At 45.8% G+C, this 16,135-nt stretch overlaps 1 protein-coding gene across 6 annotated transcripts in view; it reads left to right on the top strand.

The window, feature by feature from the left end:
- PTPN13 (protein tyrosine phosphatase non-receptor type 13) overlaps positions 1–16,135 on the top strand; it is a 161,048-nt gene that overhangs the window by 64,209 nt on the left and 80,704 nt on the right. For all 6 annotated transcript variants that reach the window (XM_081206882.1, XM_081206883.1, XM_081206881.1 and 3 more), the window contains 4 exons: positions 923–1,092; positions 3,387–3,452; positions 6,277–6,462; positions 10,287–10,380. In XM_081206882.1, coding sequence (XP_081063008.1) covers positions 923–1,092; positions 3,387–3,452; positions 6,277–6,462; positions 10,287–10,380 — 516 coding nt within the window. The remainder of the gene's footprint in view (positions 1–922; positions 1,093–3,386; positions 3,453–6,276; positions 6,463–10,286; positions 10,381–16,135) is intronic.

Genomic DNA, 16,135 nt, shown 5'->3' with positions numbered 1-16,135 from the left:
CGTTGGGTCCCACTGTACAAAATACAGCGTATGAAAATATTTCCTGCCTTCATAGGGTTGGGGAAGGAGGGGTGTGGACTGCTAGCAAAGTCACTCAAATAATGCAGATAAAAAGAAATCCTGTTTGGGGGCTACCGAATCTGAATAAGGTAGCAAACTCCTTTGTGTAACTGGAGAACAGCAAAAACCAGGAGCAGAAGGAAAGATGTTAAAACTGTAGGACAAGGATGAGTAGCTGTTGAGCCCGAACCATAGCCATTTGATAAGTGTGCAAGGGTGTGCAGCTGTCAGTCACCTGACATCGCAATGACATCAGCTGACCTGTTTTTGCCTGTGCTATTTACCTGCCATGCAGGTAAAGGCTCAGCCTAATAACTTAAGATGAGTCCTGTTAGATCAGGACAGTGGCCTGTCTACTCCAGCATCCTTTTTCCACAGTGGTCAAGTGGATGCTTGTGGCCAACCAAAACCTGGGAGCACTCACAGCACTGGAAGTTCTCCAAAGGGAGTTGCAAGCAAGGTGGAGCACAGCAGCACTTTGCACGCCCCAATGATCAGCTGATTGGCAGTGCATACTGAGGCCCACTTCACAGTGCTTTGCAAACCCTGGCAATCAGCTGGTCATTGTTGCTTTCAAAATGTTGTTCACTGGGGCTTTGCAGCTGATATTTGAGTGCCTGCAAACCCCCTTTGAGCCCAGCTGCATCTTACCTGCCCCGGCATCAGGGACAGGGCTGATGGGTGTGGCTTAGCCAAAACGACCTTGCAAGCCAAATAAGGAGGCTAATTAGAGGCACTAATTAGGTCTGTGCACCAGAGGTGCCTTGGGACAAGAAGGGTAATTAAATGCATGCATGAAAAGTCCTTTTTTAATACATGTCTGCTATCTTAATTGACACTGGTTCCCTCCTTCCACCTACAGCTGATCCCACTGCTCTGGGATTCATCATTTCCCCATGGTCTCTCCTGCTTCTTCCATCCGGCAGTGTATCCTTCACAGATGAAAATGTTTCCAGCCAAGACCTGCGAGCATTCACGGCACCAGAAGTCCTCCAGAATCAATCGCTGTCGTCTCTTTCTGATGTCGAAAAGGTACTGCGATCAGTTCTCCCTTCTGTAGTGTTTCCTTTTAATGGTGTTTCGTGGGTAGTATGTTGCTTTTATTTATTCACTGATAGCCACCCTTTGCTCCAGACTGGAGGAAGGATGGGATATGAAAGTATACACTAAACAGGTGCATAGTGGGTAGATTAGAACATGGGTCAGCAAACTAAGGTCCACGGGCCGGATCAGGCCCAATTGCCTTCTAAATCTGGCCCACGGATGGTCCAGGATTCGCTGTGTGGATTGCCAGTGCGCATGTTCTTTCCCTCTCCCTCACAGGGTGGCAGCAGCGCCTCCTCCCTCCCTCCCTCCTCCTGGCTTCTCCCTGCCCTGCCTAGAGGAGGAAGGGGGCTGGGCTTTGTTGCTACCAGCCCCTCTCCAGAGCCGTTTCACATGCCATTCATCGTCCCGCCGCTGCCAGCCCCTGCCGCTCGCAAGACACAGGAGCCACGGTTGGCTGAGTGCCCCCCTCGAGCGGCGCCATTTAAAGCAGCCCCTCTCCAGAGCCCTTTCGCACGCCACTCATCGTTCCTCCACCGCCGTTCATTCGTTTTTTCAAAATATAGTCCACGACCAGAAAATCAAGTGATTTAAAGGATTTTGACTTAGCTGGTGCATAGTAGCCAAATCATGGTTTGAACATCACAACTGTACCTCAGGCTTGCCTGCCCTGTCCTTTCCTTCCCTTTCCCACTTCCTGCTTTGAGCAAACCACAGTTGGTCATTATTTATAAACTATGGTGTATGCGAGCCATAGTTTTGCCATCAAATTAGAATTGGAAACTGCGGCTTGAATTGGATTTCTGCTTCTTGTTTTGAAGCCAAACCATAGTTTGCAAGAACCATACCGGACATACTGAGAAACTAGGGTTTGCTCAACCCAGGAAGGTACAGTATAAGGTGGGTGCGGGTGGCGCTGTGGTCTAAACCACAGAGCCATGGGCTTGCCAATCTGAAGGTCAGCAGTTCGAATCCCCGCGACGGGGTGAGCTCCCGTTGTTCTGTTCCAGCTCCTGTTAACCTAGCAGTTTGAAAGCATGTCAGAGTGCAAGTAGATAAATAGGTACCACTCCAGCGGGAAGGTAAACGGCGTTTCTGTGCGCTGCTCTGATTCGCTAGAAGCAGCTTAGTCATGCTGGACACATGACCTAGAAAAAACTGTCTGCAGACAAACGTCAGTTCCCTCAGCCAGTAAGGCGAGATGAGCGCCGCAACCCCAGAGTCGTCCACGACTGGACCTCATGGTCAGGGGTCCTTTCCCTTTACCTAAGAGGGAGGATGGTGGGAGTGTGCAAGCCTGAGGCATGCTAATAATGAGCAAACCATGATTTGTTCATTTTAAGTTAACAGAGTCATTATCTGAGGACAAGTAACTAAGCAAATCAGTTTTGTGTCTTCAGTTTATTTGCCTCTTAATTTTTTCCTCAGTTGGGAGTAAAAAAAATATTCAGGTCAATAACAGAGCATGAAAAAATAATCTTTTAAAGCACATATTATTATTTTAATTAGAAAGCAAGTCCATCTCATAATACTGTGCTGCTAAGCACACTGTGTCTTCTAATTACTTCTGGCTTTCAATATTTTGCTTTGTTTCGGCCATAGTTCATCAAGAGAGCTTCTGAGTGGGAATCTGTTTTTATTTTCAGCTCCTGTTCCTGAAATCTGAGCATGTTCCACAAAAAGTGCTACAAGCCAAAGCAAATTCCCATTTATGATGACCTCCTGAAATACAATGACAGGGTTGCATGAGCCTCTGGGTTATGACTTCATTCCTAAACCAAAGAAATGATGTACTCGGTGATAAATTTCTGGCAGACTGCTGGACAGACAAAAGAATGCCTTGTTGGTCACTTGCTAAATTCAAACTAAAAAACAAACAAACCCACAACTGCATTAACTCTATTGTTGCCAGGAATACTCGGCTTTGTAGCCGATTTGAGGGATGTGCAGATTTTGAAATCCACTCCTGCCTTGTAAAAAAAAAAGAGCCAGACATGTTTTAGGAAAAACATCTCTAAGAAATGAGTTGTTAGTTCTCTGTGCTCAGACTGAAGAGTTTTATATATTACTGCCAATTCTCATAAGAAATCACTTTCTGCAGCAGCTGTTTCACATAAAATGCATCTCATGTGGTTATAAGACATCTTGGGGTTTTTCTCAAGTGTCTTGCAAGACTCCATCTTGTATTAACTCCCTCCTTTCTCTTTTTTCCCTGCACATCGCAAGCATAATTAGAAGCCTTTGCTACACCATTAATTCCACATATGTCTCTTGTGTTGCAGATTCACATCTATTCTCTCGGAATGACACTTTATTGGGGAGCTGACTATGATGTCCCGCAAAGCCAGGTGAGTAGTGAAGGGATGTTATTGGGGGCGTAATAATATGTTACCAGACAACTTCTGTTTGCTTTTCTTGCTGCAAAGTGGTATTGGGAGGAAGCAAACGGCTGGGGAGAAATAGGAAGTGGAAGGTAGAATGCCTAACCTTTCCTCCATCCCAGCATGTCATGACCACAGATGGGAGGAACTGGTGCCAAATGGGAAGAGTATTACTTTTCTTACTTATGCTACTGCCAATGAACAAACAGAGTAAAATAATAGTCATAGTGTGCAGTGCTAGACAGGGCATGTCATCAGAAGATAACCACCCACTTTGAAAGCCTGAAAGTGAAATACAAAACTCAAAGGCTTTGGTGGCTGGGAAGTCATCCTATCAACCGAGGGTGTACACCCTTGAGTGTGGGTTTCCAACAGAATATACAAGATGATCAACTAGTAATACAGGAAAAAATGTAAGCAGTTCCCAGCTGTTTGGGTGTTGTCCACTAATTACAAGACTAGGCTGGTTCCAGCTGTCCAGTCAGTTTGCTTCCTTCCTTCTGACTCTCTTCGTATCATGTTTCTGTGTTATGGCCAAGTAGATCCAGACGTACTTAGGTCCAGGTTCACACATCTGCACACATTTCTGGTTATCTGTAGTGCCAAGTGGTATCTTCCATGTGCAAACGAACCAGTTACTGCAAATGGAACTCTTCCTATTACCTGAAGTCAGCTGGAATGCTGCACTTTGCAGAGGCAGTTCCATTGACTTGCAGCTGAATGGCAGGCAGTGGCAAAACATGTCTGTGAGAACCTGCCCGTTGCTGTTCTTCGGGACAGATGTAGCAACAGTGTTTGGGTCAAGGGAAGAGCCATAGCTCAGTGGCAGACCACATGTTTTGTGCGGAGTCCCTAGGATCTCCAGTTAAAGGGGTCGAGTAACAGTTGTTAGATGGAGTTGTTGTTGTTGTTTATTGAATTTATATACCTCCCTATACCTGGAGGGCAGTTCACAGAATAAAATCAAAGTATAAAACCACAAATTACATAATCAGAATCAAAACAACAACCCAATCAACCCCCATCGCACACCCCACATTTTAAAAGGACATAGGAAGTCAATCAAATCAAAAGGAACTTTTTTACCTGGCACCTAAAGGTGTATAATGAAGGTTCCAGGCGAACTTCCCTGGGGAGACCATTCTATAGATGGGGAGCCACTGCAGAGAAGTCCCCGTTCTCATGTTGCCACCCTCAGGACCTTTCGAGGAGGAGGCACACGAAGGAGGGCCTCAGAAGATGATCTCAGGGTCTGGGTAGGTTCATATGGAAAGAGGCAGTCCTCAAGATATTGCAGTCCTGAGCCGTTTAAGGCTTTATAGGTCAAAACCAGCACTTTAAATTGGGCCTGGAAACTAATTGGTAGCCAGTGCAGTCATACTAGGATCGGTGTAAGATGTTTAAACCGTCCTTCTCCGGTGAGCAACCTGGCCACTGAATTCTGCACTAGCTGAAGTTTCCGAACCGTCTTCAGAGGCAGCCCTACGTATAACGCATTGCAGTAATCTAACCTTGAGGTTACCAGAGCAAAGACAACAGTAGTTAGGCTATCCCTGTCCAGATAGGGGTTTAGCTGGGCCACCAGCCGAAGCTAATGGAAGGCACTCTGGGCCACTGAGGCCACCTGAGCCTCAAGCGACAGCAAAGTATCCAGGAGTACCCCCAAGCTACGAATCTGTTCCTTCAGAGGAAGTGTAACCCCATCAAGAGCAGGCAATCTCCCACCCATCTGGTCTAGGGAACCACCCACTAACAGTGCCTCAGTCTTATCAGGATTGAGTTTCAGTTTGTTGGCTCTCATCCAGTCCATTACTGAGGCAAGACCAGCACTTCCACTGCCTCACCTGCAGATGTAAAGGAGAAATAGAGCTGAGTGTCATCAGCATACTGCTGACAATGTACTCCAAACCTCCAGATCACGCCAACCAGAGATTTCATGTAGGGATAGGATTGAGCCCTGCGGAACCCCACACTGAAGGTTCCATGGGGCTGAAAAGCATTCCCCAAGCAACACCCTCTGGGAACGACCACCCAAGTAGGACTGGAGCCACCGCAAAGCGGTGCCACCCACCCCTAGTTCAGACAGTTGCTCCAGAAGGTTACCATGGTCAATGGTATCAAAAGCCACTGAGAGGTTGAGAAGAATTAACAGGGACATGTTTCCCTTATCTCTCTCTTGACAGAGATCGTCATACAGGGCGACCAAAGCAGTTTCTGTTCCAAAACTGGGCCCAAACCACAATTGAAATGGATCCAGAAAATCAGTCTCTTCCAAAAATGCCTGGATCTGGTCTGTTAGGTTCCATCTGAGACCTTGGAGAGCTGTTGTCAGACAGCATAGATAATACCGGCCTATGTGGACAAATAGAAGGGCAACTTCATATTTTATAGCTTATCAAGAGTAATCACCCCATCTTATTTAAACCATACAGTTGTGGACTTATTTAAACCACAGAGGTGTGAACTACTAGTTCCTGCTTTTTACTGGTTTACAAAAAATGTTTTCCTAGCAATATAAACAATTTTATCTGCATCATATTTCCATGACTTGCCTCCATATATTTTTGTGCCATTATTCTTACAGGGCTTAAGATTGCAGTTCTTTTGTTTTGTTTGTGCTTTAACCATTTATATTGTGCTTTTATCCTTGGGAGAGCCACTGCCGGTCAAGTGTGGACTGAGAGTCGGGTCACTCTAAGGCCGATATTGGCATGATCTATTACGAGAGAATGAAAATGAGGAGGAGGCAGATGCTAACCAAGTTTTTCTGCTCTTTTCTTTTCACCACCAGCCCATTAAACTTGGGGATCACTTGAACAGCATACTGCTTAGCATGTGTGAAGACCTTGTTTATGCCCGTGTGTCTGTGCGGACGGTTCTGGACGCTTGCAGTGCTCACATCCGGAACAGCAGCTGTGCCCCTTCTTTCTCATATGTGAAACAGTTGGTGAAACTGGTTCTGGGGAGTTTGTCTGGGGTAAGTGTTTACGAGCATGTTGAGCAACCGTTGAAAGTTGGCAGAGCTACTGTGAAGTCACCTTCCCAGCCTCCCTTAAAGAAACATCCAACAGAGTTTTCAACACAGATTTCAGAGCAGGATCTCAGAGGGCTCGTGAGAGATTTGCAAGGGAGCTAGTGATGGGAGAGCACACACACACATACACACACGTTGCTTTGAAAACCATTCCCTTTTTCCGGGAGTACTTACTGAAGGGGTAGAATCTAACCCAAAGTAGGGGAGACTTGCTAGACACAGGAAAGGTATTGAAGACCTGCCTTTAAGATGTGGTTGGGATTGTCTAGAATGGGATCATGGAATTTGTAATTCTTCCTCCTTCCTTGGTTTAACGACATAAGACTATAGATCCCATGCTCCACAGCCATCATTACTTGCTGAGGAACATGTTACTGTAAGCTTCAGTGCCATCTTCAGTGCCCCATGTAATGTGCAAATCCTCCTGTTACAAAAACACAGAAATACAACCCTTCTTCTATGTCCCCTTGGCAAAAACTGTGATCCATACTTGAGGGAGACGGTTTTCTCTGCTCTCAGGCCCTCACTTGAGGGGGAGATGATGGGGATGGAAAGCACCCCTGTGTAACGTCTAGGGATCAGTGAGTCTGTCAGCTTTGGTTTCCCTGCTCCCCCCCCCCCAAGTCTTATGTTCAGTTCTCCATATTTCCACATCAGTTTGCATTATTAAAAAAAGGTCCACATGAAAATTCATCAAAGTTTAAGTACAAATTTCTCCCCCTATGTATATGTTTATATTCCTAATATATACATTTTTTCAAAGCAACTTCCCCTAATATAAAGGATTTTTAATGATATTTTCACAAATATATGCATTGTTATGCACACTCTACCCCAGCACATACATTTTTGTACACATTAGTTGGCTGGGAAGTTTGGGGAATTTCAAAAGATGGCTGTGTTTTGGTTCTCATATCATTTCAGGAAGTGCTGATCAGATAGGTTTGCCTTTAAATGCGAACAGCATCAAATTTCTCCTCATCTCATGTCACATCTGCATAGGTTAGCATCCTCCAAGAGTTTGACGGTGAAGCTCTGAAGTGGGAGCCCCCCGCCTTCACACACATGGGGTCCCCTCTCTCTCACTCCCCCTCAAGTACTTCCCTCAGACTTTTCCTTTCAGCTGGCTGGGAGCCAACAGATATTCTAGACTTTCTCCAGAATGGTCATGTTTGCTTTCCTTGGAACTTCCCAGGTTTGCTTCAGATGAGCACGTTCCGAATTTTCAGCTGCTCATTTTAATCAGCTGAAGTCACAGCTGCAACAGGGTGCCTAAGGAGGAAGATCTTTTGCCTTAAATTGAGATGGCCTTTAAGTTACCATATTTTTCGCTCTATAGGACGCACTTTTTCCCCTCTAAAAATTAAGGGGAAATGTGTGTGCGTCCTATGGAGTGAATGCAGGCTCCTTGGCTTCAGCGATAGCAACGTGAAGCCTCCGAAGCACAGAGGGAGCGCTCCCTCTGCGCTCCGGAGGCTTCGCGTTGCTTTCGCTGAAGCCTGGAGAGCCAGAGGGGTCGGTGTGCACCGACCCCTCTCGCTGTCCAGGCTTCAGGGATAGCCGCCTGAAGCCTTGGGAGCGCAGTGCGAGTTCCCGCTGCGCTCCGGAGGCTTCAGGTTCCTTTTGCTGAAGCTGGGAGAGCAAGACTCTCCTGGATTCAGCAGAGAGGGAGAGCTGCGCAGCGCCCCCTCAGCCAAGCGGGAGGAGAAATGGAAGGGGCTTTGTTTTTCCTGCCGCTTCGCTGAAGGGGCGCTGAGCAGAGAGGGGGAGGTTTTTTTTCTTGTTCTCCCCCTCTAAAACAAGGTGCATCCTATGGTCGGGTGCATCGTATAGAGCGAAAAATACAGTACTTTTTCTGCACACCTACTCAGCTTAGTTCCAGCCCTGAAGAAAGTCGAGTTGACCCTGATAAGTACCTCATGACTACGCACAACCTGGCAGGCTGAGGATATGGATATCCCTGACAGATTAATGATGCCAAACTACATTAGCCTATATCCTCCTTTGTATGTCTAAATTCTGTCCAGTAAGTCAATTCATTCATCAGGTCTCATAGGCCTGTTATTACTGTGTAACAATGCCTCAGATTTATGCTGGCAAAACTCGCCAAAGATAAACTAGGATAAAATTTGGCCTGCAGCATCTTGCCTTTTTAAATTACGCTGGAGACATGCTGCTGATAGGATCAAATAATTGCACTGCTTACTGTTCTGTTTGCTTAAATGCGGGAGTGACAGACTCGCAAGTGCAGTCAGGGCTCAAACCATGTAGCAAGGAGACATTTAGGGATGTGTGATGTGTGTCATGCAGAATGTTGACAAAAGCTGTGAGTCAACGCAAGATGCAGCTTCCGCAATGTTAGCCCTCTCCTTGGCTCCTGACCAGCACGTCTCGATTTCTGTTGACCAAATAATTACAAGGCGCAAAGGGCTGTGTGTTTTGCCCTGATTACCAGCTTTCCCTGCTTGTTCAGCTGCCTCAGGCCTGCAAGGTCAATTGCAATCTGGTGATTTCTCCTGTGATATTAAGAACACGGGAAGCCAACTTACACTGAGTCAAGCCATTGGTCCATTTAGCTCAGTGTTGTCAACGGGACGCGGGTGGTGCTGTGGGTTAAACCACAGAGCCTAGGACTTGCCGATCAGTAGGTCGGCGGTTCGAATCCCCACGACGGGGTGAGCTCCCATTGCTTGGTCCCGGCTTCTGCCAACCTAGCAGTTCGAAAGCACGTCAAAAGTGGAAGTAGATAAATAGGGAAGGTAAACGGCATTTCCGTGCGCTGTGCTGGTTCGCCAGAAGCGGCTTAGTCATGCTGGCCACAGGACACGGAAGCTGTACGCCGGCTCCCTCGGCCAATAAAGCAAGATGAGCGCCGCAGCCCCAGAGTCTGCCACAACTGGACCTAATGGTCAGGGGTCCCTTTACCTTTACCTGTCAACATGGACTGGCAGTGGCTTTCTCAGGTTTCAGACGAGGGAGGCCTTTCCCAACCCTGCCTGGAGATGCCAGGAATTGAACCTAGAACCAAGAAATCTCTTTAGATTAAGGTCAATGACCAGTACTCAGAAAGAAACTTTGTAAAATATATGCCAAAACAGAGAACCATAGCAATAAAATGTCTAATGACTGCCTCGTACTATAGAACGTTAGGGATAAGAAGCAGAATGAGTCTTTGATGAGTTTTACATTCATGTAGCACCATAGAGAGCTGGACCATAAAGAAGGCTTATCGCCGAAGAATTGATGCTTTTGAATTATGGTGCTGGAGGAGACTCTTGAGAGTCCCATGGACTGCAAGAAGATCAAACCTCTCCATTCTGAAGGAAATCAGCCCTGAGTGCTCACTGGAAGGACAGACCCTGAAGCTGAAGCTCCAATACTTTGGCCACCTCATGAGAAGAGAAGACTCCCTGGAAAAGACCCTGATGTTGGGAAAGATGGAGGGCACAAGGAGAAGGGGACGACAGAGGACGAGATGGTTGGACAGTGTTCTTGAAGCTACCAGCATGAGTTTGACCAAATTGTGGGAGGCAGTGGAAGACAGGAGTGCCTGGCGTGCTCTGGTCCATGGGGTCACAAAGAGTCGGACATGACTAAACGACTAAACAACAACAACAGCACAATATTCAACCACCTAGAAGAGCTGGCTGAGTTCTGATCTGAAAGGAACATGGAAGCATATAATGCATAAAATGCTGCAAATGGTTTGACATAATGTGTATGGATTTTTCAGATCTGCTTGATTGCTTCTTATTTTTTCTAAACAGGTGGATCAACTTCCCTGCACAGGGGACAGAAAGGTGCAGACTGACAGGAGCCAGGCCATCCGGGAGAGGCTGAGAGGGAAAGGACTTCCCACAGGTGAGTGTTTAGCAATGAAGGGAGTGTTAATGTTGGGGAAATCCAGAGTGCTTTTTAATCTGCCTTGCAGACAAGTACAACGAAGGAAGCAGAGTTGTTCATGGTGCTGTGACCAGCTTGACAGGTTTTTGCCCCTGAAAGCAGATTGCTCACCTCACAGCTAGATGCCACAGTGGCACACTGGTGATGTGGCAAAAATCTGAGTGCATGGTGGCAGCTTTGAGGGAAAACCTGAACATGTATCCAAAGTACAGGGGGGGGGAGGGGAGGGAGAAAGTTCTGTGGCACAAGTGTAAATCCTTGCACTGATGTAACGAGCGCAATTGAAAACTGTCCCGTAGTTCTGGAGTTGTGGAGAAGTGACTGCATGGCTACTTCAGTACAAGACATATTCTCACATTTTTTTTGGTCAGGGAAGCATCTTGAAGCCAAACTAGATGCAGTGCTAATGTCATGAGTGCAACTAGCATGTCTCGATTATAAAAAGTAAAAAAGCCAATCAGGATAGGAGCTTCAGCGGAGAAGGTAGCTTTTCCCCCCTCCCTCCTCAATCCAATTAAGACTTCAGCGGGAGGGAACTCAGCTGAATTGTGTTGTTAGGGGAAAGGGGGGGGGAGAGAATCTCTCCATGGACATGTGTGGACTCATGCTCACACATACACACTTGTGGTGGCTAATTTGTAATAGAGAAACATGTGCCACATCTAGTTTGATTCTCAGTTCAATAAGAGTCCTAGTACTTCACATGCTCCATACCAGGCATAGGCAAACTTCGGGGCCCCCCCCCCAGATGTTTTGGACTACAATTCCCATCATCCCTGACCACTGGTCCTGTTATTTTTTTTTTAAAAAAAATTTTATTTGGTTTTCTGCTTTTATAAAAACAAAACACACAAACACAAAACAAAAACATGTATAAAATCAGCAAATCCCCATTTCATAACCTTGTTCCCTGACTTCCCCCCACCCCCCCTCGTGCATCCCAGTTCCCAAGATTATATCAGCAAGTTGGTGTTTCTCCTCTTAACCATCTTATTCATCTTATTACCTCTTTTATAATAAAAATTGATTTTCCTAAGTTGGACTTAAGTTCTCTTCCATCGATTTTCATTTTGTCTTAATTAAGAGTCATATTAACCAAGCCTAAAAGTCTTAAGAGTTTTTAAGAATCTCCTCTTCCCTCCCTCCCATCCCCGGTTTTTGTCCCTTCCCAATAGAAATCCAAATTCGAGATTCTCAGCTTGGGTTCCTCACGTCCGAGGCTTTCAAGTCTATTTCAGTCCCTCTCCGCCTGTCTTGTTGGTAATCCTTTATGTCAGTCGTCGAGTCTGGAAAGAGTTCTTTCACCATCAAAGTGTATTCTCTTCCCACAAGGAGATTTGAAAGTAACTGCTGAAAAGTTTCCACAAAGCCTGTATCTTCAGAATCAAAGTCCAAACTGAGGCCCCAGTCATATTTCTTTATTTTAAGTTCCTGTATTCCATATTGTCCCGGGACCTCCTCCTTCTTCTTCTGTGTCTTTCGCAGACTTGTGGTAGATAAGTTCCCAGCATCTCCTTGCTTGTGTTCCACAGATGTCAGCTTTTGGTTGTTACTTCCCAAGGTTACTTCTTCTTTTTCTTGTTGTTTAGTCTCTTCCACCTCTGTAGATATTGTTTCCCATTCAGCTGTGGATTCTTTCTCATTCAGGTCCTCAATACAGAGAGCAGAGTTGCCTGTTCCCAAGGTCATAGTCACAAGTTGTTTATTCATGGCCAAGCTCTGCTCTTGTAAGGTTCCCACCAGTTGAAACATCCTTTCGATTTCCACTAGTAACTTTCCTTCCACAGCCATTGTATCCATTGTAGTTACACAGAATTCCCCCTAGAGGGAATCTGGTTACTTATTAGTCTTTTCTCCAACAGTCCTTTAACAAATTATTATTACTTTGTTTCCAACAATTTTGGCTCACTTATAACTCGTCTTAGTCCAGAGGGATCTTAGATAGCGATTTTTCCACTTTAAACCGCCCGTTTGACAGCTTTGACAGCTGTCAAACTCCGCAGCTCTTACACAGGCACAAAGGCAGGACTTTCCCGAGCCCGGGAGGGGGGGTTGTTTAAAACAAAAAGAAGGTTTCCAAAACTCCACTCTCCAGCCCAAAATTTCCTTTAGCCAAATCTTGAAAGTTAATGTCCTTTTTAACTCACCCCACCAAGGGTAGGCTCTCCAGCTTAGCTCTTATGTCGTTGCGTAGATCGTCTGCAAGGGGGGGGGTGCGGACTTCCTTTTAGCACACACCCCGGTCGTCTCCAATTCAGGGTAAATTTTTAAAGTCCCAATCCGTCTTACTCACGGGTGATTCTTTCAGTCCAAATTTTCAAGGAAGGAAGTCAGCGCTCTCTGGTCATGGCTCACGGCTTCGCTCCACCGAGGTAGCGATCGACTCTCAGTGCCACACCACCCCCGTATCCTCTCCGCAGCCTTTAAAAAGGCTCTTCGTGGATCAGGGGGGGCGCTTAAGGCACCCGCCGAGTCTTCAGTCTGCAGGCATTCGCGCCTGCGGTTTTTAAGGGTCCCCGCGTCGCCGGCACGGCAAAGACCCGTCCTCGGTAGAGCCGATTCCCTCCGCAGCTCGGAGGGAATCCGCCATTTCCAGATCGCGTCAACCCGGAAGTCGACCACTGGTCCTGTTAGCTAGGGATCATGGGAATTGTAGGCCAAAACATCTGGAGGGCCGAAGTTTGCCTATGCCTGCTCCATACCATATCCTCAGATGGGAGAAAAATAATACCTCCGGTTCTGTACCACATAGGCCACTCTACTGTTCTTTGGGAAGAGGAAGGCATAGAAATGTTATACATAAAAGAATAGATTAATCTGAATGCAGTTATCTCCCATAAATACACACTTCTCTTCTCCTTAATACACCTGCCATGCTGCAGCCTGAAATAGACTCCCCCACTTCTTCTCATGATGGTGAGCAGATGTAGAATCATGTGGGCGCCCCACACTTTAACCTGAGTCATGAGACTCTTAATCTCAGGTCCATGAGTCCAAGTCCTACATGGGGCAAAAAATTCCCGCATTGCAGGGGAGTTGGGCTACAGTTCTATGATTCTGTGAGATTTGTCCCTAGCAAATAGCTCCTGGAAAGGCCTGAAAGCTCAAAGTAGTCAGGATTAAACACAACCCACGTTTTGGCTTTTGAGTTTGTGAGACTCGTAATTCAGTATCCTAGGAAGGCAGAATCTGATCCTCGCCTTGCCCAGTCTGCCCTAGCATAAGCTAGGTCTTGTGAAGGCCCTGTTTGGGGTGTGTGCCTGTGTGTTTCCACCCTGAACTAAATCCACATTGTTAATTCCCTCCTCTTACTTTATGTGCCATCTATCTTCAGTGTTTAACAAGTATTTCAGGGCTCTTCTCCCGTGTGAAGATTGAGCATCCAATAAAAAGCAGGATCTATTTGGCTGTTCTGGTGGTGTAATGCTTGTAACCAAGAGATGAATATTGAGTGGTTTATATGCTCGCTGCAAATTTCTTAGACTGATACTCAATATGAAAATATATACACCGCCCCCCACTTTTCTTCCAGAGTGAAGCGATGCTAAAATATTTATCTAATTCTTTATGGTGAATTCCTTAGCAATGGGACCCATGTGTCTAAATAGCAGAATTTGTATCAGGGTGTCACTGTTAAAGTAGAGCAATAGTTACAATTACTTTTAATAATGTACACAGAACTTAATAATTTAATTCCTTTGCTGTTTAGTGAAAATCTTATGAGGGACTCCATAAATAAGCCCCTTCGGAGTATAATCCTCAAAACTTGGCATCTTATTCCGGGGGGGGGGGGGAATGTGGACCCACAAGGAATTGTGGAAAGGAAGGGATGAAAGTGGGAAAAGGTTATGTTCCAATTCTACTTTCCACTGTTTCTGCTTGTCCCCATTCCCACCCTCCACCCCACATTCAACCAACCCCATTTAATCCTCCCTCTCATGTATCTTTACTATGTGCCTGCTTAGCCTGTTGACAGCCCTTCCTTCTACCCTCCAAAACACACCTCCATTCTCACCATCTCCCCTCCTTTTCTCTTGGAAGCAACTGCTGAGAAGCAAAAGAGGGATGGAATATTATGCGGCAACCAGACTGGTGACTGGGAGTGGCCGCCGATACCATATAACACCGGTCTTGAAAGACCTACATTGGCTCCCAGTACGTTTCCGAGCACAATTCAAAGTGTTGGTGCTGACCTTTAAAGCCCTAAACGGCATCGGTCCAGTATACATGAAGGAGTGTCTCCACCCCCATCGTTCTACCCGGACACTGAGGTCCAGCACCGAGGGCCTTCTGGCGGTTCCCTCACTGCGAGAAGCCAAGTTACAGGGAACCAGGCAGAGGGCCTTCTCGGTAGTGGCACCTGCCCTGTGGAACGCCCTCCCACCAGATGTCAAAGAAAACAACAACTACCAGACTTTTAGAAGACATCTGAAGGCAGCCCTGTTTAGGGAAGCTTTTAATGTTTGATGTATCACAATATTTTAATATTTTTTTGTAAGCCGCCCAGAGTGGCTGGGGAAGCCCAGCCAGATGGATGGGGTATAAATAATAAATTATTATTATTATTATTATTTCAAAGGAGCCTAGAATGTTCAACTGACTACCTAAGTGAAACGAGGCTGGTACTATAGTGATGCCCTTTTGGCAGCAGCTGAAAACCTTGTCTGTTTCAGCATAGAGCACTCTATTCCTCGGGCAGTAGGTGGCTGGTACGAGTGGAGTGGTGCTCTGAAGAGAGCATCTGGAAAGACCTATGGGCAACTAGATCTAGAAGAGAACTCCAGAAACTGAAGCCAAAACCAGAATTAAGAAGAGACTGGCTGACAGTATTAAAAGCAGCTGCTGTAAACTGCAGACTCAGAGCCTTGATGTTATTTGTTAAGAGAATATCGTTAGCAGCTTATCGTTGAGAGCAGTCAAGATAATGAGGGGAGCTGGATTCAAAACCGCAGCTGTGGTGAATGAGGAGTAAGGTTTTCTGCAGGGAAACAGAGAGAGTAAATGTTAAAGACATTTGGCAGAAAATATAAATTAAGGGAAATTGGATGGTGATGATTCGGCAGGGCAGAGAAGAGAGCACTTTTGATAAGAAATCAGGAGTTGACAGACAAAACAATCTCATGTCGAGGAAGTAAAAAGTCCCAAGAGCATCAGAAGAGAGAGGGGTTAGACTTGCTCAAGTGTAAATCCATTAACATCAGTGTGACTACTTTGAAACTGGTCTGAGGTTTAAGGCCATGGCTTGCTGTTAGTGTGATTGCATCAGCGATGACAATTGATTGAGCATTATATAACTGCGTATGTTGTTGATGTACTTTATCTTTGACAGTTTGGGGATAGAGGCTATATTTATCTCTTGGACTGAATCTAGTCCCGTCCTTCTAATGCACCCTTTGACCTTTTTCTTTTTGTTTCCATGTGGAAACAAGATGTATTTTTCTGCTGCTCACAACACAAAACTTCAATCGAAGTTTCCATCTCCGTGAGCCATTGGCAATAATCAGGAGGCTGTCCCAGAATAAAGTTCAAGAATGTTTGGTGGTTTGTGGTAGTGCTTAACTCATATATTTTTTAAAAACTGAATCTACCACTGACTGGTCTCTGTAGTCACTTTGTGAGGTACATGGACAGGATTTTATAGGGAAGTTGTATTTTTTATTTCATGACAGGAAAAGACAATGAGCTAAAGTTGAAACAACCAAAGTTGCCCTGT

This window comes from Podarcis bocagei, assembly GCF_964188305.1.
Source record: "Podarcis bocagei genome assembly, chromosome: 9".
Classification (NCBI taxonomy): domain Eukaryota; kingdom Metazoa; phylum Chordata; class Lepidosauria; order Squamata; family Lacertidae; genus Podarcis; species Podarcis bocagei.
Note: the sequence above shows the minus strand (reverse complement) of the source record. Positions and strands in the feature narration are given on the sequence as shown.